General features: G+C 53.3%; 1 protein-coding gene across 1 annotated transcript; it reads right to left on the minus strand.

Annotated features, from left to right (window-relative positions):
• Positions 1-1,469: 1,469 nt before the first annotated feature.
• LOC127480152 (cholesterol 7-desaturase nvd-like) lies at positions 1,470-15,168 on the minus strand. Its single transcript, XM_051808004.1, has 7 exons — positions 14,774-15,168; positions 10,138-10,326; positions 7,457-7,635; positions 5,940-6,065; positions 5,561-5,680; positions 4,274-4,450; positions 1,470-3,192 (listed from the first exon to the last, which is right to left on the minus strand). Exons 1-7 carry the CDS (start codon positions 15,093-15,095, stop codon positions 3,031-3,033), a joined length of 1,275 nt encoding a protein of 424 aa, XP_051663964.1. The 5' UTR covers positions 15,096-15,168; the 3' UTR covers positions 1,470-3,030.
• Positions 15,169-16,608: the final 1,440 nt, after the last annotated feature.

Raw genomic sequence — 16,608 nt, forward strand, 5'->3', positions numbered from 1 at the left:
CCATGACAGGCTTGGCCTGCACCAGGATGTCCCGGGGGTCCCAGAGATGTGCTGATGAGTGGGGCACTGCTGGTTCTGTGTGCAGGGACTCACTGATGCTCTCTGGAGCTCCAGGACCCACCTCCAAACAAACCAGAGACCACCAGGAATTGTCCCAAGTGGAACAAGTACATACACCAGGACTCAAAAGAGGCAGTCAGGCCTTAACACTGGAAAATCCTAAGGTACAATGTCCATCACCCTTCACGTGTCTTTTCCTTTGACCTGTTTTGATGTCCTCTGGGTTTCTTTAACCTTGCACCCACCGCTCTGCAAAAAGCAGGCAAAAAACCAAAACAAAACCAAACCACTGTGCTACAGAATTGGGAGATTTGTAGTGAATTTGTTAGTTGGGAAAAAACAGAACTCAAAGACATGGGAGTGACAATGGGTCTGGCCATTGGATAAGCTCTTGGCTCTTGGTCAAGTGTGAAGATAAGCCAAAATAATAAGTACAACTATCAGTTTATAATGGTAAGAATGGCTGTGGCTTTGCAGGAGGTTTGCAAAGGGATTTTAGTAAACAGTCAGAACAGGTGCCCTCAGGTCCTGCCAGACAGGGGTTGGGGTTTGTTTGAAAATCTACGTACGTAAAGTGGATAATGTAAAGCCAGGATGCCCAGCAGAGTGGAGGATGGTGCTCCTTGGCACACCAGTGGCTCCTGGCACTCAATTGTCCTTTTTGCTAGAGCCATTTAAAAGGATAAAAATGATTGCTAATAAGCTAATCCTGCTGTGTTTCCCAGTTCTCTAATTTCTGCCCTAACAGGACACAACTACTTTAGCTTTAGCAGTAATGGAACTGGTAGCTCCAAATTCATGCTCTGCTGGAGGTATCCCCCAGTTTCCTCTCATCTCAGAGGGACTGATGGATCTAAGAAAGCTGGTTGAACTCACCAGCTCTAATCTGAGCTTCAGCAATTTCCCTGGAGTTTTGTTCATCCTGAGATCCTGTATGTGGAAACAGAGAGAGGAGCAGGGAACAACAGCCCAGGTGTGGCAAGAGCTCTGTACCAGTGTGTGTTTGTGGCTGGGGGTGGGGGGGAGTGGCCCTGGGCCCCCATAATTTTAGGTGAACATCGTGACCCACATCATGTCATGTAACATCTCAGTTCTTTTAGTTTCCTCTTGATGTTTCTCCATCACCCATCACTGCCAGGGCAGCTGCTCCCTAAGGAATGGGGTGCTGGGAGCTGAGGGGGGTCTCACTGCCCTGGCAGGCCCAGAGGTCGTGGAGTCAGATCGTGGGACAAGCTCATGGCAATGGGGCAGGTCTGAGGTCCAGCTGGGAAGTCAATCTCCAAATCTCCAGGATCTGGAGAGGGTATCCAGGGTCTGAGGATCTGGAGAGGGTATCCAGGGTCTGACACAGCCCAGCAGTGACTGGGCAGCTCTGTGGGGATGGGACAGGGTGGAGGTCCAGCTGGGAAGTCAGGCTGTGGTCAGAGTCCAGGTCAGTCAGAGGTACAGCATCGCTCAGGGCAGGGGTTGAGGGGCCAGAGCTGAGCTGAAATGGGCTCCTGGGCCGTGGGCAGGGAGTGGAGGAAGCAACCCAGGTGAGGCTGGTCAGGGCCACCAAGACATATTAGAGCTCTCAGGTCCCTGAGAGGCTCAGGCTGTTGAGTTGGACAAATGCTCCTTCTCCAAGCTCCTGCTCTCTTATGAAGTTCCTTGCTGGAGATTCCCTGTGGCTCCTGAGGCAGGGGAGCATGGGCCAGCTGCAGGACTCCTTCTCCTGGCAAGAGCACCCCCAAAACAGTGGAGAACAAGAAACTGTGAACATGAGCTCAGTTTTAAAAGACATTTAATAGCAAAATATTGGAAGTGCAGTGGGCAGATGTGACTTGTGATGGCACAGCTGGCACAGGGTACCCAGGGTGCTCCCGGGGTGGGCAGTGAGCTCTGCACAGACAGGGGGCTGCTCTGGCAGGGTCCTGCTCCCAGTCCTGCTCTGGGATAGTGCAGAAGGAGGAATTAGAAGCCCCAGTAAAGTGCAGAATTCACAAGGCACAGGGAGGTGCACAGTGCATGGGAATGGGAGCCACCAGCCTGGGAAAGCTCCTGGATTTGAGCATTTGCTCCTGCTTGGCACAGAGAAACTGTCAGAGCCCTGCTGGTGACCCACAGCAGCTCTGCCTGGGGGGATTACAAGTTTCCCCAGGGAAAGCAGCCAGGCAGAATTTAGCCCTTCAATACAGCACATGTAGCACCAAACACAGGAGGATCTAGAGCAGTTCCTGTGAGGTTTGCAGCCCATGTGAGAGCTGGAGCCTGTCCCAGCCAAGGTGATGCTGCAGAAGCATCAGCAGGGAAAGGCCACTCTGGGCAATAAAAGGCCAGATGAAAACAGAACTGTTCAAAATGATTGCAGCATTGAGAGACAAGGACACTTCAAGGGCAGCTCTGGCAATCTGAGGAGACTGAGGGGAGACTCATTGGGGTTTGCAGTTTCTTCACCAGGGGCAGTGCAGGGGCACCTCTGATCTCTGCTCTCTGTGAGCAGTGACAGGACCCAGGGAATGGCTGGAGCTGTGCCAGGGCAGGGTCAGGTTGGATCTCAGGAAAAGGTTCTTCCCCCAGAGGGTGGTTGGGCACTGCCCAGGCTCCCCAGGGCAGTGGGCACAGCCCCAAGGCTGCCAGAGCTCCAGGAGGGTTTGGACAACGCTCTGAGGGACAGGGTGGGATTGTTGGGGTGTCTGTGCAGGGCCAGGGATTGGAGTGGATGGTCCTGTGGGTCACTTCCAGCTCAAGGTTTCTGTGATTCCATTATTCTAACCTGAAGTTCACACTCAGCTCACACTGCAGGACAGCCTTGGAGCTTTGGTGCCCCGGACACAGAAGGATCACCAGGGCTCAGGCTCTGCTCCCTGTGCCAGTACCTGTATTTGTTACACTGGTGATGCCTGCATAGCACCTCTGCCACCAGCCAGGGTGGGCAGGACCCACCTGAGAGCCTCTGGCAGCTCCTGCAGTGAGGGGGCAGCCAGGTCCTCACCAGTCCAGGCCCTCCTCCCGTGCCGGGGCTGTTGCGCTCCCCTCGCTGTAGAACTGGGAGAACCAGCGCCGGTGCCTCTGGATCCCGGAGTCCTCCCTCACCAGGAGTGGCTTGGACAGGTACTCTTTGTTGTTCCAGATGGTTATATCCCGCTCAAACTGGGGGGAGAAGGAGGGTCTCACTCAGGGGGGGAAGCTGAACCAGCAGGTTTGTGTGACACTGATTTACTTTTCACATTTCTCCCCACTGGCCCTCGTGGGACTGCTGAGGGAACACGGAACACCACGGCTCTGTCTGCAGCCAGCAGAGTTTAGCCCAAAAAAGCCACTTCCAGCTCAGACTGCCCCTGTCATGGGGTTGTGCAGGTAGGAGCTGCTCCACCTGAGAGTTTGAGTTCATTGGGTTGCTCCAGCCAGCCAGGGCTTTATAAATAAAGCATCCACATCTTACACTCTGCTCAGGCACACATGGAGAAAGCTTTGGGAAGAAGGTGTTGAAGAAATGAGTGTTGCTCTTTCACATTAGTAAGATGTAAAATATTAAGGCAGTATTCATAGAATACGAGGGAGCACAGCTAAGTTTGACTTGGGGTAGGTTTTTGGCATCTGAACTTCATCTGGAGCTGGAGAGATGGGGCCGCTCTCCAACAGAGGTGGCCTTCAAGGCCATGCTTGACCTGAATTTGGCAATAACCATGTCTCAGCTGGGATATTGAAATGGAGACCTCCAGAGTTCAACACTTCCATGAATCTCTGTGGTAAAAGCCTGGAAAACCTCTTTCAGGAGTAGCAGGAGTTGCCAAATTTCACGATAATTTAAAAACAGGAGGATTTCTTGGCACAGTTCTTACCAAAGGTGATAGGATAATGTTAAAGCACCAGCCTGGGATGCTGGAAACCTGGATGCAGTGATTAGTTCCCTCAAAGACTTCCTGCAGCTAAAGAGCCTAATCCTTGTGTCCCAGTTTTCCACCCACAGGAGAGGGATAACACCTCTCTGCCACCCTCAGCAGGTGACCCACAGCAGGGACTCCCTTTATTTGACCTCCAGTTTGATTTTTTTGGGGCTGCTGACAAGGAAAGATCACATCAAGCAACACAAGGACCTTCCCCAGGTCTTTGCTTTGCTCCCACAGGATATCTGAGCCCATGTGGGCAGCTACTCTTCCTTCTCACACCTCCCAGGCACGAAGCTCCACGGAACCAAATCCCTTTGGCTGCTCTTTTGCAGGGGCCTCACCTGGACACACTCTGCCCTCAGGATGAACTTGGGAACAATGGCTGGGATGTTCTTCTGGTAGTAGATTTTGTGAACAACACTCTGCAGGAGAGGCTCCAGGGGAGTCACCGTCTGCAGGATGATCCCACGGCCCAGGAACGCGTGTTCAAAGATCAGGTAAACCAGCCCTGGCCCCACCTGCAGAGCAACAGAACATCCTCAGGGAACAGCCCCCGGTGGTCCAGCCCTTGGGTACAGGAACCCCCACACCTTGAGACCTGCTGGAGATGTCTCCTGGGCTGGGCTTGCTACTCTTTTCATCAAGTCAGGCACAAAGTCATGGCCTCAGGGCCCTGAGTCACAACTTTGTCAGTTGTTATCATCTCCAGGCAGGGTTAGATTAGACAGATTAGATATTGGGAAGAAATCTTCCCATGAGGTTGGTGAGGCCCTGGCCCAGGTTGCCCAGAGAAGCTGTGGCTGCCCCATCCCTGGGAGTGTCCAAGGCCAGATTTGATGGAGCTTGGAGCAACCTGTTCTAGTGGAATGTGTCCCTGCCCATGGCAGGGGGTTGAAATGAAATGATCTTCAAGGTCCCCTTCCAACCCAAACCAGTCTGTGACTCTATGATTTGTTCTGCATTTCTAATGTGGGAATAGGTCAAATTCCTTCAAAAATGTATTAGACTAAAGTTAGAAATGTTTTATCGAGCAAACTTCACATTTCATTAAAAAAATCCAGAAACAAAAGTGGTTCCAATTGATTCATAGCATTGTTTCTATTTTCCTGTAATTCTTAGTCTGTGTCAGCTATTTTATTATCTCGGGGCTGTTCTTGGGCTACAGACACACTGTTCTTGATTGTTTGCCTTTCCCACTTCTGCACTGTAACCAGCTGTGACCATGTGGTGTGAAGGTCCTTCAGGATTGTCACCAATGTCTGCTCAGGTGGTTTTTTTAATTGTTTTGCGGCACAGTAATGCTTAGGACCCCTTCCTCTTCTCTGGGACAGCACCAGTGCCAGTGGGTGCTTTTTGGCCCATGCGTTGGATGCACTTGGTAGGGAAGGTGACCCCAAGATGAGCTCAGTTGGTCAGAGCAGGGTGCTGACAAGAGCAGGGTGCTGACAAGAGCAGGGTTCAGTTCCTTTACGGGCCATTCTGTTGGACTCGGGGATCCTTGTGGGTCCCTTCCGAGTCAGAACATTCTGTGGCTCTGTGGCACTGACCGGGACTGGCAGGGCTCTCAGCCTTTGGGGCAACAAAGCCCTTCAGCTTGAGACGCTGGTGGTCACCGGCCCAGGACGTACCTGCCTGGCTGAAACCGTCAGATCCATGAGGGAGAGGCGCTTCCCAAAGATGGTTGCGGAGTGCTGGAGCAGCAGCCGGGAGCAGTGCGCGTTGGGCTCGGGCTCTGGCTGCCACTCTGCCTGGAGAGGGGAAAGGACAGCTCAGCCCGAGGGTGGGGGGCACAGGCTGACAGGGGCAGCGTGAGATGGGGACAAGAGCTGTGAGGAGCATCCGGAGATGAGCACAGGTGAGGGAGTGCAGCTCAAACCCTGCGAGACACAGAGCCTGGAGCAGGAGGTGCAGCCGAGAGGGTGAGGGGGGACAGATGCTTTGAGGCAGGAAGGGAACCTGGTTTGGAAGAATTTGACCTCATGGCTAAGAGGGGAGCTGGGGTCTTACCTTCCACATGTGCTTCATGAAGTCCCACAGCCTGGACCTCGTGTATCTCGGGTCAGACCCTCCCAGAATGGCTGGGCCGTGCAGAAAAGCCAAGTGAGCTGTGTCGGCCGCGTTCTCAGGGATTTCCTGATGGGGGGAACAATTTGCTGTTGGCAAGAGCTGACTCAGGTGGGAGCTGCCTGCACTTACAGCAGCTTTGTGACAGCCCCAGGGCGACCCTGGTACAGCCCTGGGCCCCCAGCTGAGCAGGGCAGAGCAGGGCAGGCAGGGCAGAGGTGCTCACAGGTCTTGAGGCAGCAAGAGGCACTGGGGGCCTCAGCACAGAGTGAGCTGGGACCAGCTCTTAACAAGCATCTAGGAATAATTGAAACAGCATTCATTTTGAGCTCACAGAACTCTCCATGTGCTCGCTTGTGTGGATGAACAAGCTGGGACTCCAAAGAAGTCCTGCTTTGGCCCTATGATAACTGTAATGAATAAAGCATTTTTGTCTAGTTTTCACATACTGATACACCTTTAAAACCCACCAGCCTGCTCAACTACATCACTTTTTGAGACATTTTAGCTGCTTTATGACTCAAATACACCAGCTTCCCACCAGCTCTGCAAGCAGCACAGACTGGCCCCAGTACAGACCTGTCTGCAGTGGTTTGCACTGGAAAAGACATAAAATAAATATTACTATCCCCTCAATCCCCCAGATTCTCCCAGCTCCTCTTCACACTCCCAGAGCTGCATCTTCTGTGCCTCATGCTTCTTTTTTATGTCTCCCAGTAACTCTCTGTTCCTTCCTATCTCCTCTCTTCCCTTGGGATGCAGCCAGCAGGCAGGCGCTGCCTTTGGATTTGCTGTGCTCCAGATTAAGGGTCATTTTTGTCCCTGATTTTTACAACTACAGGTGTTCTGCACAGCAGCAAGCACAGAAAAATCTCCCCAGGACCTCCAGGCATCACCCAGTTTCAGAACTGCTACTGCCTCCCATCCCTCTCCAGGAGGAGCCCCCACCTGTGGCTGCCCCTTCTCCCTCCCAGGTCCCTTCTGTCCAGTGCCACAAAATGGGACCCCTTTTCCAGACTCATTTCCACAGAGAGGCAGCAGCCGTTTGTTCTCCACGGCCCATTTGTCAGCCTCTGATGGTGATTATGAAGATTAACAGCAAACTAACTGCGCGTTTCCACTGGGGTGATCGATGGGTTGAGACGCCTCCTGACAGTAAGTGCCGCAGCTCTTAGAGAATCTTTTTTTAAATTACACCAGTTGTAAGTCAAAGCAAATTAGCAGATTCTTTTTAAGCACCCAGAACAGCTGTTCTCCACCCGAGGAGCTCACGCTCCGTGTTTGGGGAGCATATGCTGCGTTCTCGGCGCGCAGCACGGGGGTGTTTCCAGGTCAGAGCTCTGCCAGCAGCAGTGACGGCACTGCCAAGGTCTGGTTAACTGGGAGGAGATGTCTCTGAACTGGCTATAGGAGGACCCAGGCCTGGACATGCCCCACGGGGGAGGGACCGAGCTCCCTACCTGGATGTGCACGTCCACCAGGTGCTCCGTCTGCCCGCGGAACACCCACTCCTCGGAGGTGATCTCCTGCTGCTCGGGCACTGCCCAGGTGGGATCGAGCCCTTGGCGGTGGTACCAGACCAGCACCATCCCATTCACCTCGCAGGACGGCCAGACCCGGACCCGGGCGGAATCCGGCACTGCGGGGGCATAAAGGGACCAGTTAAACCCCACAGCCCGAGGCTGCCCCGACCCCGACCCTGGTGCTGAACCACAGCTCTGAGCTCCACTTCAGGGGAGATGTTCCTGGGGCACACACTCGTGGTGGCGCTGCTCCAGCTTTCCAGCGCTGAAGAGGAACAGCAGCTACAAGGGTCACAGAAAGGAGTTTGTTTTAATTGGTTTTATTTCAGTTTGGTGTTTTGCATAAGTTTTTAAAGGAACAACCTGGCTGGCTGGTTAGCTGCCTCTTTAACCTGGTTAAATAATTAAGTGGCTGCTGCATGAATGGATCCCCCCCCCCCCCCCCCCCAGTTCCAGTGAACTAACAGGAGATGCTTTCAGTTTTAGATGTGCAGAGAGAGTAAAAGCCATTGCTGCCTCTCAGGTTCAAGTCATTCTCAGCTATAACATTGCAGTATCATGTGTTGCTTTAAGAATAGATCACTTCAGTGAAATTAATTTTGGCATTTATAGTTGATTGTCAGAAAATGCAGCTTCTACTGGATTGGAAGGCTGTTGCCTTCATTTTTATTTTTTTTTTTCTAATGTGGAAACAAGCACCAAAGACCACAGAGCAGTTCCTTCTTACTCAGCCTTATACATGTGGGAAGTGAAATAGTGGGAGAAAGGATGATTCTCTTTCAATCAATGGATATCAGAGGGGGCAGGAGGAGCCCATCACTGTGATTTCTGATTGACAAAACCTGGTGCTTCGGGTGGGATACATCTCACTAAAATTCTAAAAGGGCTTTGTCTGCCCCCATGCAGACATGGAATCACAGAATCAATCAGGTTGGAACAAACCTTTAATATCCCCAAGTCCAACCATTGCCCAGCATTGCCAAGCCCAGCACTAACCCACGTCCCCAGGTGCCACATCCACACATCTTTTAAATCCTTCCAGAATGGTGACTCCATCACTGTTCTGGGCAGCCTGTTCCAACACCTGACCACCCTTTTAGTGAAGGAATTTTCCCTAATATCAGATCTAAACCTCACCTGGCACAGCTTGAGACCATTTCCTCTTGCCCTGTCCCTTGTTCCCTGGGAGCAGAGCCCGACCCCGTCCCCGGCTCCCCCCTCCTGTCAGGGAGTTGTTGAGAGTTAAGGTCCCCCCGAGCCTCCTTTTCTCCAGGCTGTGCCCCCACCCAGCTCCCTCAGCCATTCCATGTGCTCCAAACCCTTTCCCCTCTTCCTCCAGCCCCACACTGGGTTCTGGGGCTCTGTCTGGCTGTGGGTCCCTCTGAGCCCAGGGCTGGAGGAGCTGCCCATCTGAGCTCTCCAAAATCCTGCTCCAACAAAGTACCTGTGTGAACACAGATGGCTTTTAAATCTGTTTAAATCATCCTGACCCATTTGGGCTGGAGGGGGGAGCAGGGCAGCTGGCTGCAGTTTTATTCTTTTAATACCTCCAAATAATAATGACTCAGAATTCATCCATTTCAGATGAAATGACACATCTTGGTGTGAGTGTTTGCATATGTCCAGAATATTCTCCCTCATTTTGTGGTGAAACACATCATTGCTCAGTGCATGGAACCAACTTTTCATTTGAATGCAGCTCCTGATTATGTGTGGGGAAAAAAAATACAGTGTTAATCTTTTTTCTGAAAATAACACACACAGAAAAGGAAATTGCTGTTTGGAGAGATCTATAAATTGGTTCTCTTGCCCATGTAGATGGAATGTTTCTTTCACTTTGGGAGAAATAGTTTGTTTAGTAGAAAGAGTGACTTTTGCTGCCAATCAATGTTTTGTCACTATCCTAATCGATCCAAATCCAGTGAAGTTGAACTTCTCAGGACAATAACTAAGAAGCACAAGCCAAACAAAACTCAAGGTAAGCAATTGGTGATTTAAATTCGTTAGTGGAGCCAGATCAAATACTTGCTCCACATGAACTTTAAGACGTTCTTCCTACACAGTCAACGCAAACCATGTCTACATGGTGGGTGTATGTGAAGAGCTTTCCGTAATCCCAACCAAAAGTTCCTTTCAAGCCCTAAAAGGAGAAAAATATTCCCATTGGGAAACTATTCTGTCATGTTCATGGGATGCATTTCAGCACTGATGTGGCATAAGCTGTCACTGTAGAGCACAGAATCATTTCTGGAACCCAACAGCTCCTCAGGGTCCATCCCTGAGGGACCCAATGGAAGACTCAGAGTTAAAAATCTGCTTTTACACCCTGCCTATGGAATGCAGGAGATGTGGGACTGTCAGAACCAAGAAGGGTATTATTTAACTGAAGTCCCAGTTACCATCTAACATAGGGAAGGGCACTGGAACCTGTGTTTCTGTTCCTGTGGAACACTGGGACATGGGCAACCCAGAGGAAAACCAGGGTGCTGCATGAAACAGGGGAGTGGATGGAGGGTGAATTATTATAAAGACAACTTTCCCCTAATGAAGGCTTTTAATGGGGACGTGGGGCACTATCCTTTCTGTGGCTGCTCTCCATGGATTTGGGGCACGTTCACCTTTTCCAGCATACGGGATTCTGGTGCATTTTCCATCCTCTCCTCGGAACTGCCAGCCGTGGAAGGGGCACTCGATGCAGCCGCCCCGGACCCGCCCCCCGGCAGCGAGGTTGGCCCCGAGGTGAGGGCAGTGGGCGTCCAGCACGTGGGCTTGGCCATCCTGGGAGCGAAACACGGCGAGATGTTCCCCTGCCGGAACAGGAGACGGTGGAGGTGTAAAAACAGCGGCGCCAGGGGAGGGGGGTCGGGCAAGACACTCATTGCTCGGCCCCTTGGGAACGGGGGCACCGAGCGGAGACTTCACCCGGGGTCAGGGGAGTGAGAAAAACCCCGCGGAAAATTAATGCCCGCGGGCTTCGCTCCTTTCTAGTCGTGGCGGGACAGAAACAGGGATGCTCCAGAGAAGGGATTTAACCACGAGATGGCACCAGGCAGCTGCCAGAGGCGGGCAGGGGCGGTGGCACGGGCTGCGGGAGGGAGGGACAGCGGGGGAGAGGGACAGCGGGGGAGAGGGACAGCGGGCAGCGCTCCCCGGCCGGGCTGCGGGCAGGTGTTTACTGGCTCCAGAAAAGGCCAGGCAGAACTGGGCTGGCAGCTGCTCAAGCAGATGCCCGGAGTGTGGTGGCCATGGACTTCTAAACCCTGTCCTGGATCCTGTTTTGGTCACAAGATGAAAGGTGCCTTCACAAAAATGTTTGAAGATTTAGGATGCTTCCCCTGCTAAGGGAGAGAGACACAGAGAAGAACTCCTTCACCCAGGAGGGGCAGAGGGGAGCCCGCAGGCTCATACATCTCGAGAATCTCTGCTAATGGGAGCTGGAAGAAGCCCTTTATCTCTTTGCTCTTGAACCCCGAGGGCCATCCACACTGTAGCTCAGTGGCAAATCCCTTCCTGGAGCAGAGACAGATGCGTGCTGAGAGCCAGAGCACTGACACCTCCTCAGCAAAAGGGAGTTTTCTGGGGAAGGGAAGGGAAGCCCCCGGCTCTGGTCGGCTCCACACAGGGAGTGGAGAGTCAGTGCTGCAGTGGCTGGGACTGCATTGCCCCAGCCCTCAGACTCGTCTCCATTGTGGGCCTCATTCCTTGTGCTTCCCGGAGCAATGTGAGGTTTGCCCCTCTGGTCTGTTCCAGCTCAGCTCTGGGATTGCCCTCTTCCTCCACAGCCCCAGGGTAGCACCACGTTAGCTGAGCAGGGCCCAATAAAGCAGAGACAGGCAGCACCTGGGCTGCAGCCATCAGACTGTTCATGGCTCTGCCTCACCCAGCTGTGCTCCAGCCACAGCTGGATGGCTGCCACGGCATCATCTGAACCAATGTGCTCCTGAGGGACTGAACTGGGGCCAGATGCTTTCCTGGCCCAGCACAGACCTGCCAGTGCCCACATCCCTGGAAGCAGCACAGGGGAGAGGGGCTGTGCCTTGGTGACCTGCCCTGAAAGCAAAGTGTCCCCTCAAGTCACCTGGTTGGAAGGGGACACAGCTGGGCTGGGAGCTCAGAAGCCCTTGGGGGCTGTTCATACAGATGTGACCACTGAGGGGAAGGCCAAGTCCTCTCCTTGCATGCTATGCCTCGGGTGATGCAGCACGTATTTTGTATTCAGAGTTCATTAGCTTGTGAACTCTGGTTGTTACAGTGGCTGCTGTCACTTGGAGCTCAAAGAAGTCCAAACTTGACTTTGGGAGCTGAGTGCAGTCCATGTTTTCCCAGGCAGCCACCCTGATGACAAGTGACATGGTGTGAGCTATCCCTCCCAAAACCACTTTCCTTGACTGAAGTTTTGTTATTTGGGCAAAGAAAAGGAAATGCTGGAAACTTTCCCAGCCTTCAAGCCTAGGAAGGATTATTTTTGATATCTGGCAGATATGAGTCGTTGTACCCCAGTGCCTGCAGATCCCGTCTTTCCCAGGACACTGGCTCTGTTGTCCCCAGAGTCTTTCTGGAAGGCTCTCACACATCTACTGGCACTCCACTGGAGTGGAGGCACCAGCAGTGCACCTTCCCCTGCCCCAGGTAACAGGGATTCATTCTGAAGCATCAGCGTTTTCTTCTATCTCTAACCCACCTTTCTACCTGACCTGAGGTTCAGGGCAAAAGAGGGAAGGCAGGGAAAGTGTTTCTGACTGCTGGAGATGTCAAGGGCTCAGCAGGAGCAACAGCAGAGTAGAAACACAGAGGAGCAGCTTTGGATGGGTCAGACCAGAGCACTTGGGGCCCCGGCTGTCCCAGCCACGTGCCCCCAGCAGCAGCTCTGCAGCCCGAGGCTTTGCCCAGCAAACTTTTAAGATGTTTTTACCCCAAGAAGGTCCCATCTCTAGAGGTTCCCTTCGTACAGGCAGTTTGGAGGTCTCCTACCTTGAAGACCTGAATCAGTGCCCATGGCCAGACCTTTGCTGGGCTGTCCAAGAACTCACCCAGGACTCCTGAGTGCTGCTTTTGCTTCCAACCTTTTCACTCTGGAGCCAGCAAAGCCAGAGGAGAGGCTGGTCTTTGCTCTGCCTTGTGTGCCAAATCCAACGCCTCTCCAAATTGGGAGGACAGTTTTCTGGCCCAAGATACACTGAAAACTGTTGCAGGTGAATATCAGAGCACTAACAGCCAAATACTTTTTCTCTTTTTAATTTTGATTTTCCCACTTAACTAGCCTATTTCTTTTAGGAAAATCAAATAGCAATTGCAGCAAGAATAGCACAGGGGACTTAAAGAGCCCCAGGACCACTGGACAGTTCTGGGCATTTGCTGGGAATGCAGAGTCTGGGACAGAGCATCTCAGAGGACTCTGAAGCAGCTCTCACCCCACTTCCACAACCCCAGAAGAGAGTGAGACTTTCCTGCATGCTCAGTGCCAGGTTTTGGAAGGTGTCTTATCCCAAAGGATGAGTCTGCAAAGACTGAGTCAGGTGATTGTTGTTCTTTCATCTCCTCTGACTCACTGCCTCTGAAGTGGGACTGCATTTCCAGGCTTTTTGATCAGAGGCTCCAAAATAAATAAGACACCCACAATCCCAGAGGCTACAGGTTGTTTAACTGTCTTACTTACTGATAATCTTCCTGGCACTGGTACCCTGCTGTCACTGCCACTAGAAGTGATTCCACCTGCACATTTCAGCCAGACCCAGAGGACTGGGTGCCAGGAGCCAGGCTATGGGCAGACAACCAAGAGAACTATAACAGATAGGCTGGAGGGGCTCTCTAGGAATAGAATTCAATGTATATTGAATTACATAGGTCCTTTTATAAAAACAAAACAAAACCAACCAAACAAAAAAACCCAAAAAGCCCCAAACACCAAACCCCAGCAACTTCAGAGGAGGGGATGGCTCTTGAAAATAGGAACACCTTTTCCACTGAATCTGAGAGATTTCAATGCAGAAACATCCCTTCTGCTGGTCCAAACCCATCTTCTAAGCAAAAGGACCCTGGAGGAGCACAGCACTCCTCTGGATGTGGCTTTGAAGTCCCATCCCAAACTCCCCAGGGAGCTGCAGGCAGTGATGCTTGTGAGAAGAGCCCAGGCAGAGAGATGCCCCTGTGTCCCAGGGCACCCACACAGGAGTGCCCCCACACTGCCATGATGTCCCAGTGCTCCAGCAGGGATCCCAATGCCCATGCAGGACCCCAGGCTGTGACACCCTTGGTGCCCCTCTGTGGGCACAGCTGGGCTGCTGTGACAAATGGTTTGGGTTGGAAGGGACCCCAAAGACCATCTCATTCCAACCCCCCTACCATGGGCAGGGACACCTTCCACTAAACCAGATTGCTCCAAGCCCCGTCCAACCCGGCCTCAAACACTTCCAGGGATGGGGCAGCCACTCTGACCTGAAAGGGATGGTGGCAGAGTTGTGCCAGTGCCACAGCAGAGCCACCAGGCAGGGATGCCCCGGATGCCCTGCAGGGGCAGCAATGACAGTGCAGTGCCCACCACAGGTGCTGGCTGGGATGCCCAGTGCCCACACTGGGCTGCCCCAGTGTTCTGGTGAGGATATCCATGTGCAGACATCCCAGTGCCTCGCTGGGGATGCCTGAACAGGGATGTCCCTGTGCCCCTGCAGGATGTCCAGGCAGGGATGCCCCGGGACATGCCCTGATGCCCTAGCAAGATGTCCTGGTGCCCTGATGGGGATTCTGGCTGGTATGTGCCAGTGCAAATCACAGAATCACAGAATTAACTAGGTTGGAAAAGACCTCTGAGATCATTAAGTCCAACCTTTGACCAAACACCACCTTGTCTACTAAATGACACATCCAGTCTTTTCTTAAACACCCCCAGGGGCAGGGACTCCACCACCTCCCTGGGCAGCCCATTTCAATGTCTGATTCATTTCTCTGTAAGAACTTCTTCCCGATGTCCAACCTAAACCTCCCCTGGTGTAGCTCAAGGCTGTGCCCTCTTGTCCTGCTGCTGGTTCCTGGGAGCAGAGACCGACCCCCACCCGGCTTCCCCCTCCTGGCAGGGAGTTGCAGAGAGTGAGAAGGTCTCCCCTGAGACTCCTCCTGTCCAGGCTGAGCCTCCTCAGCTCCCTCAGCCTCTCCTCATAGCACTTGTGCTCCAGACCCTTCCCCAGCCTCGTTACCCTTCTCTGGAAGGATGCCTCCCTCCGGGGGGGTGCCCGGGAGGGATGCGGGGCTGGCACTCACCGAGCAGGGCGAGCCCGCGCACGGCGCCGCGGGGCAGCTCCGCCGAGTCGAGCAGGCGGTACCAGCCGTTCGGGAACGGCGGCGGGAGGGCCCCGGGGGGGCGGCGGGGGCCGGGCCAGGGGCTCTGACTGGGGGTCGCCTGGTAGCCCGGCAGGTAGCCCGGCAGGTAGCCCGGCAGGTAGCCCACCTGGCCGCGGCCGCGCCGCAGCGCCAGCGGCCGGGAGCAGCCCAGCAGCAGCAGGACGAGGCAGAGGAGCAGCAGAAGGAAGAAGAGGAGGAGCGGGGGGAAGAGCAGCTCCGCGCCGCCGCCCCCGAGCCCCATCGCGCTCCCGGCCCCGCCGCCGCCGCCGGCCCTTATAGAGCTGCGGCCCCTATAGCGCTGCGGCCCCGCCCGGGAGCGCCCGGCGGGCGGGGAACGGGACTCCCCACCCCGGGACCCCTCGGCATCCCCGGCCGCCTCCCGGGGACAGCGGAGAGGGACGGGGCGAGCAGGGCTGAGGGAGCGGGGGCTTCGGCTGGAGAAAGGGGGCAAACTGGCGGGTCGGGCTGCAGCCTGTGGCCGGCTCAGGGTTACGGGGCAGAGGGAACGGGACACACAGGGAAGAGACATGAACACAGACTGCAGCTAAAGGAGCTCCCCTTGCACACAGGCAAACATCACGCTCCTCTGAAAGAGTGGTCTTAAATCCAGTAGACAATGGGATCAATAAATAACCCGGCATCCTCTTGTGCTGCTCTCTGGGGACTAGCAAGGGAAAAACTGTTGTTTGGGGCTGGCTGTGACACTGAGCACCTCACAGGTTCCTGACAGATCTTAAGAGCAGTGTTCAAGAGCAGCTCAGAGCAGCTCAGAGAGATGACAGCATGGAAAGTGGATTAATAAGGGACTTGGGTCCCCTCCATGCAGAGAGGACAATCTATGCAAAGATCACCTATGACATCTATCCAAACTTCTGTAAAACCTTTGACATGGTCCCACACAACATCCTTATCTCCAAACTGGAGAGCTATGGGTTTGAAAGGTGGATTACTTGATGGATAAAAAATTGGCTGGATGGAGGCAGACAGAGAGTTGTGGTCAATGTCGAGGTACAGGCTGGTGATGAGTGGTGTCCTTCAGGGCTCTGTAAGGCTGGATTTAGTCAGAAGAATTACATGGGTTCAAGAGGGAGCTGCAGAAAAGCCAGCTGTCATAGAGATAGAGTCAGAGATTTCTGGGAGAAGCAGCAACCCGAAATACCCCCCCAGTTCTGAGGAATTGCAAAGGGACAAGCGACAGAAATGGAGCATCTGACTGAAGCCAAAGGAGCAACTAAAAGGGTGAGTTCAGACAGAGTGAATTTCTTGAAGACTTCACATGAAAGGTTCAGGTAAATATATGTGACCTTTTGGAAAGCTGTTCTAGGAGAAGAATGCCAGTGTACTTACACAGGAAACTGCACACAAACAGAGATCCCTCCGAGAGGGACGGGCTGTGAGTCCTGTCTGAATGGGAAGGGAGAAGAAAGCAGCAATTCTGGCAAGTGAAGGATCAGGGCAAAGAGGGATTTCCAAGAGCACCATTCTGAGGGCATAAAAGCACATAATGAACACATCCATTGCACAAAACCAAAGACTGAATGGGTGGTTTGAGGATCAACAGAACAATGAGTTTCAGTTCTGTGCTGGGTAAATCCGTTAGAGACTGCAGTGAAGGGCTTGGGGGCACAGGAATGAATGTGCTCTGTTGGGAGGAGGCAGCCCCTGTGTGCACAGAGATGTCTCACAAACACACCCAAGGAGTCAACAAACAGGTGAGCAAGTTCTGCTTTGTTCACTTGGCTGCTCAAAAACCT

This window comes from Manacus candei, unplaced genomic scaffold (assembly GCF_025592945.1).
Source record: "Manacus candei isolate 608988 ecotype Guabito, Panama unplaced genomic scaffold, ASM2559294v1 h1tg000071l, whole genome shotgun sequence".
NCBI lineage: Eukaryota > Metazoa > Chordata > Aves > Passeriformes > Pipridae > Manacus > Manacus candei.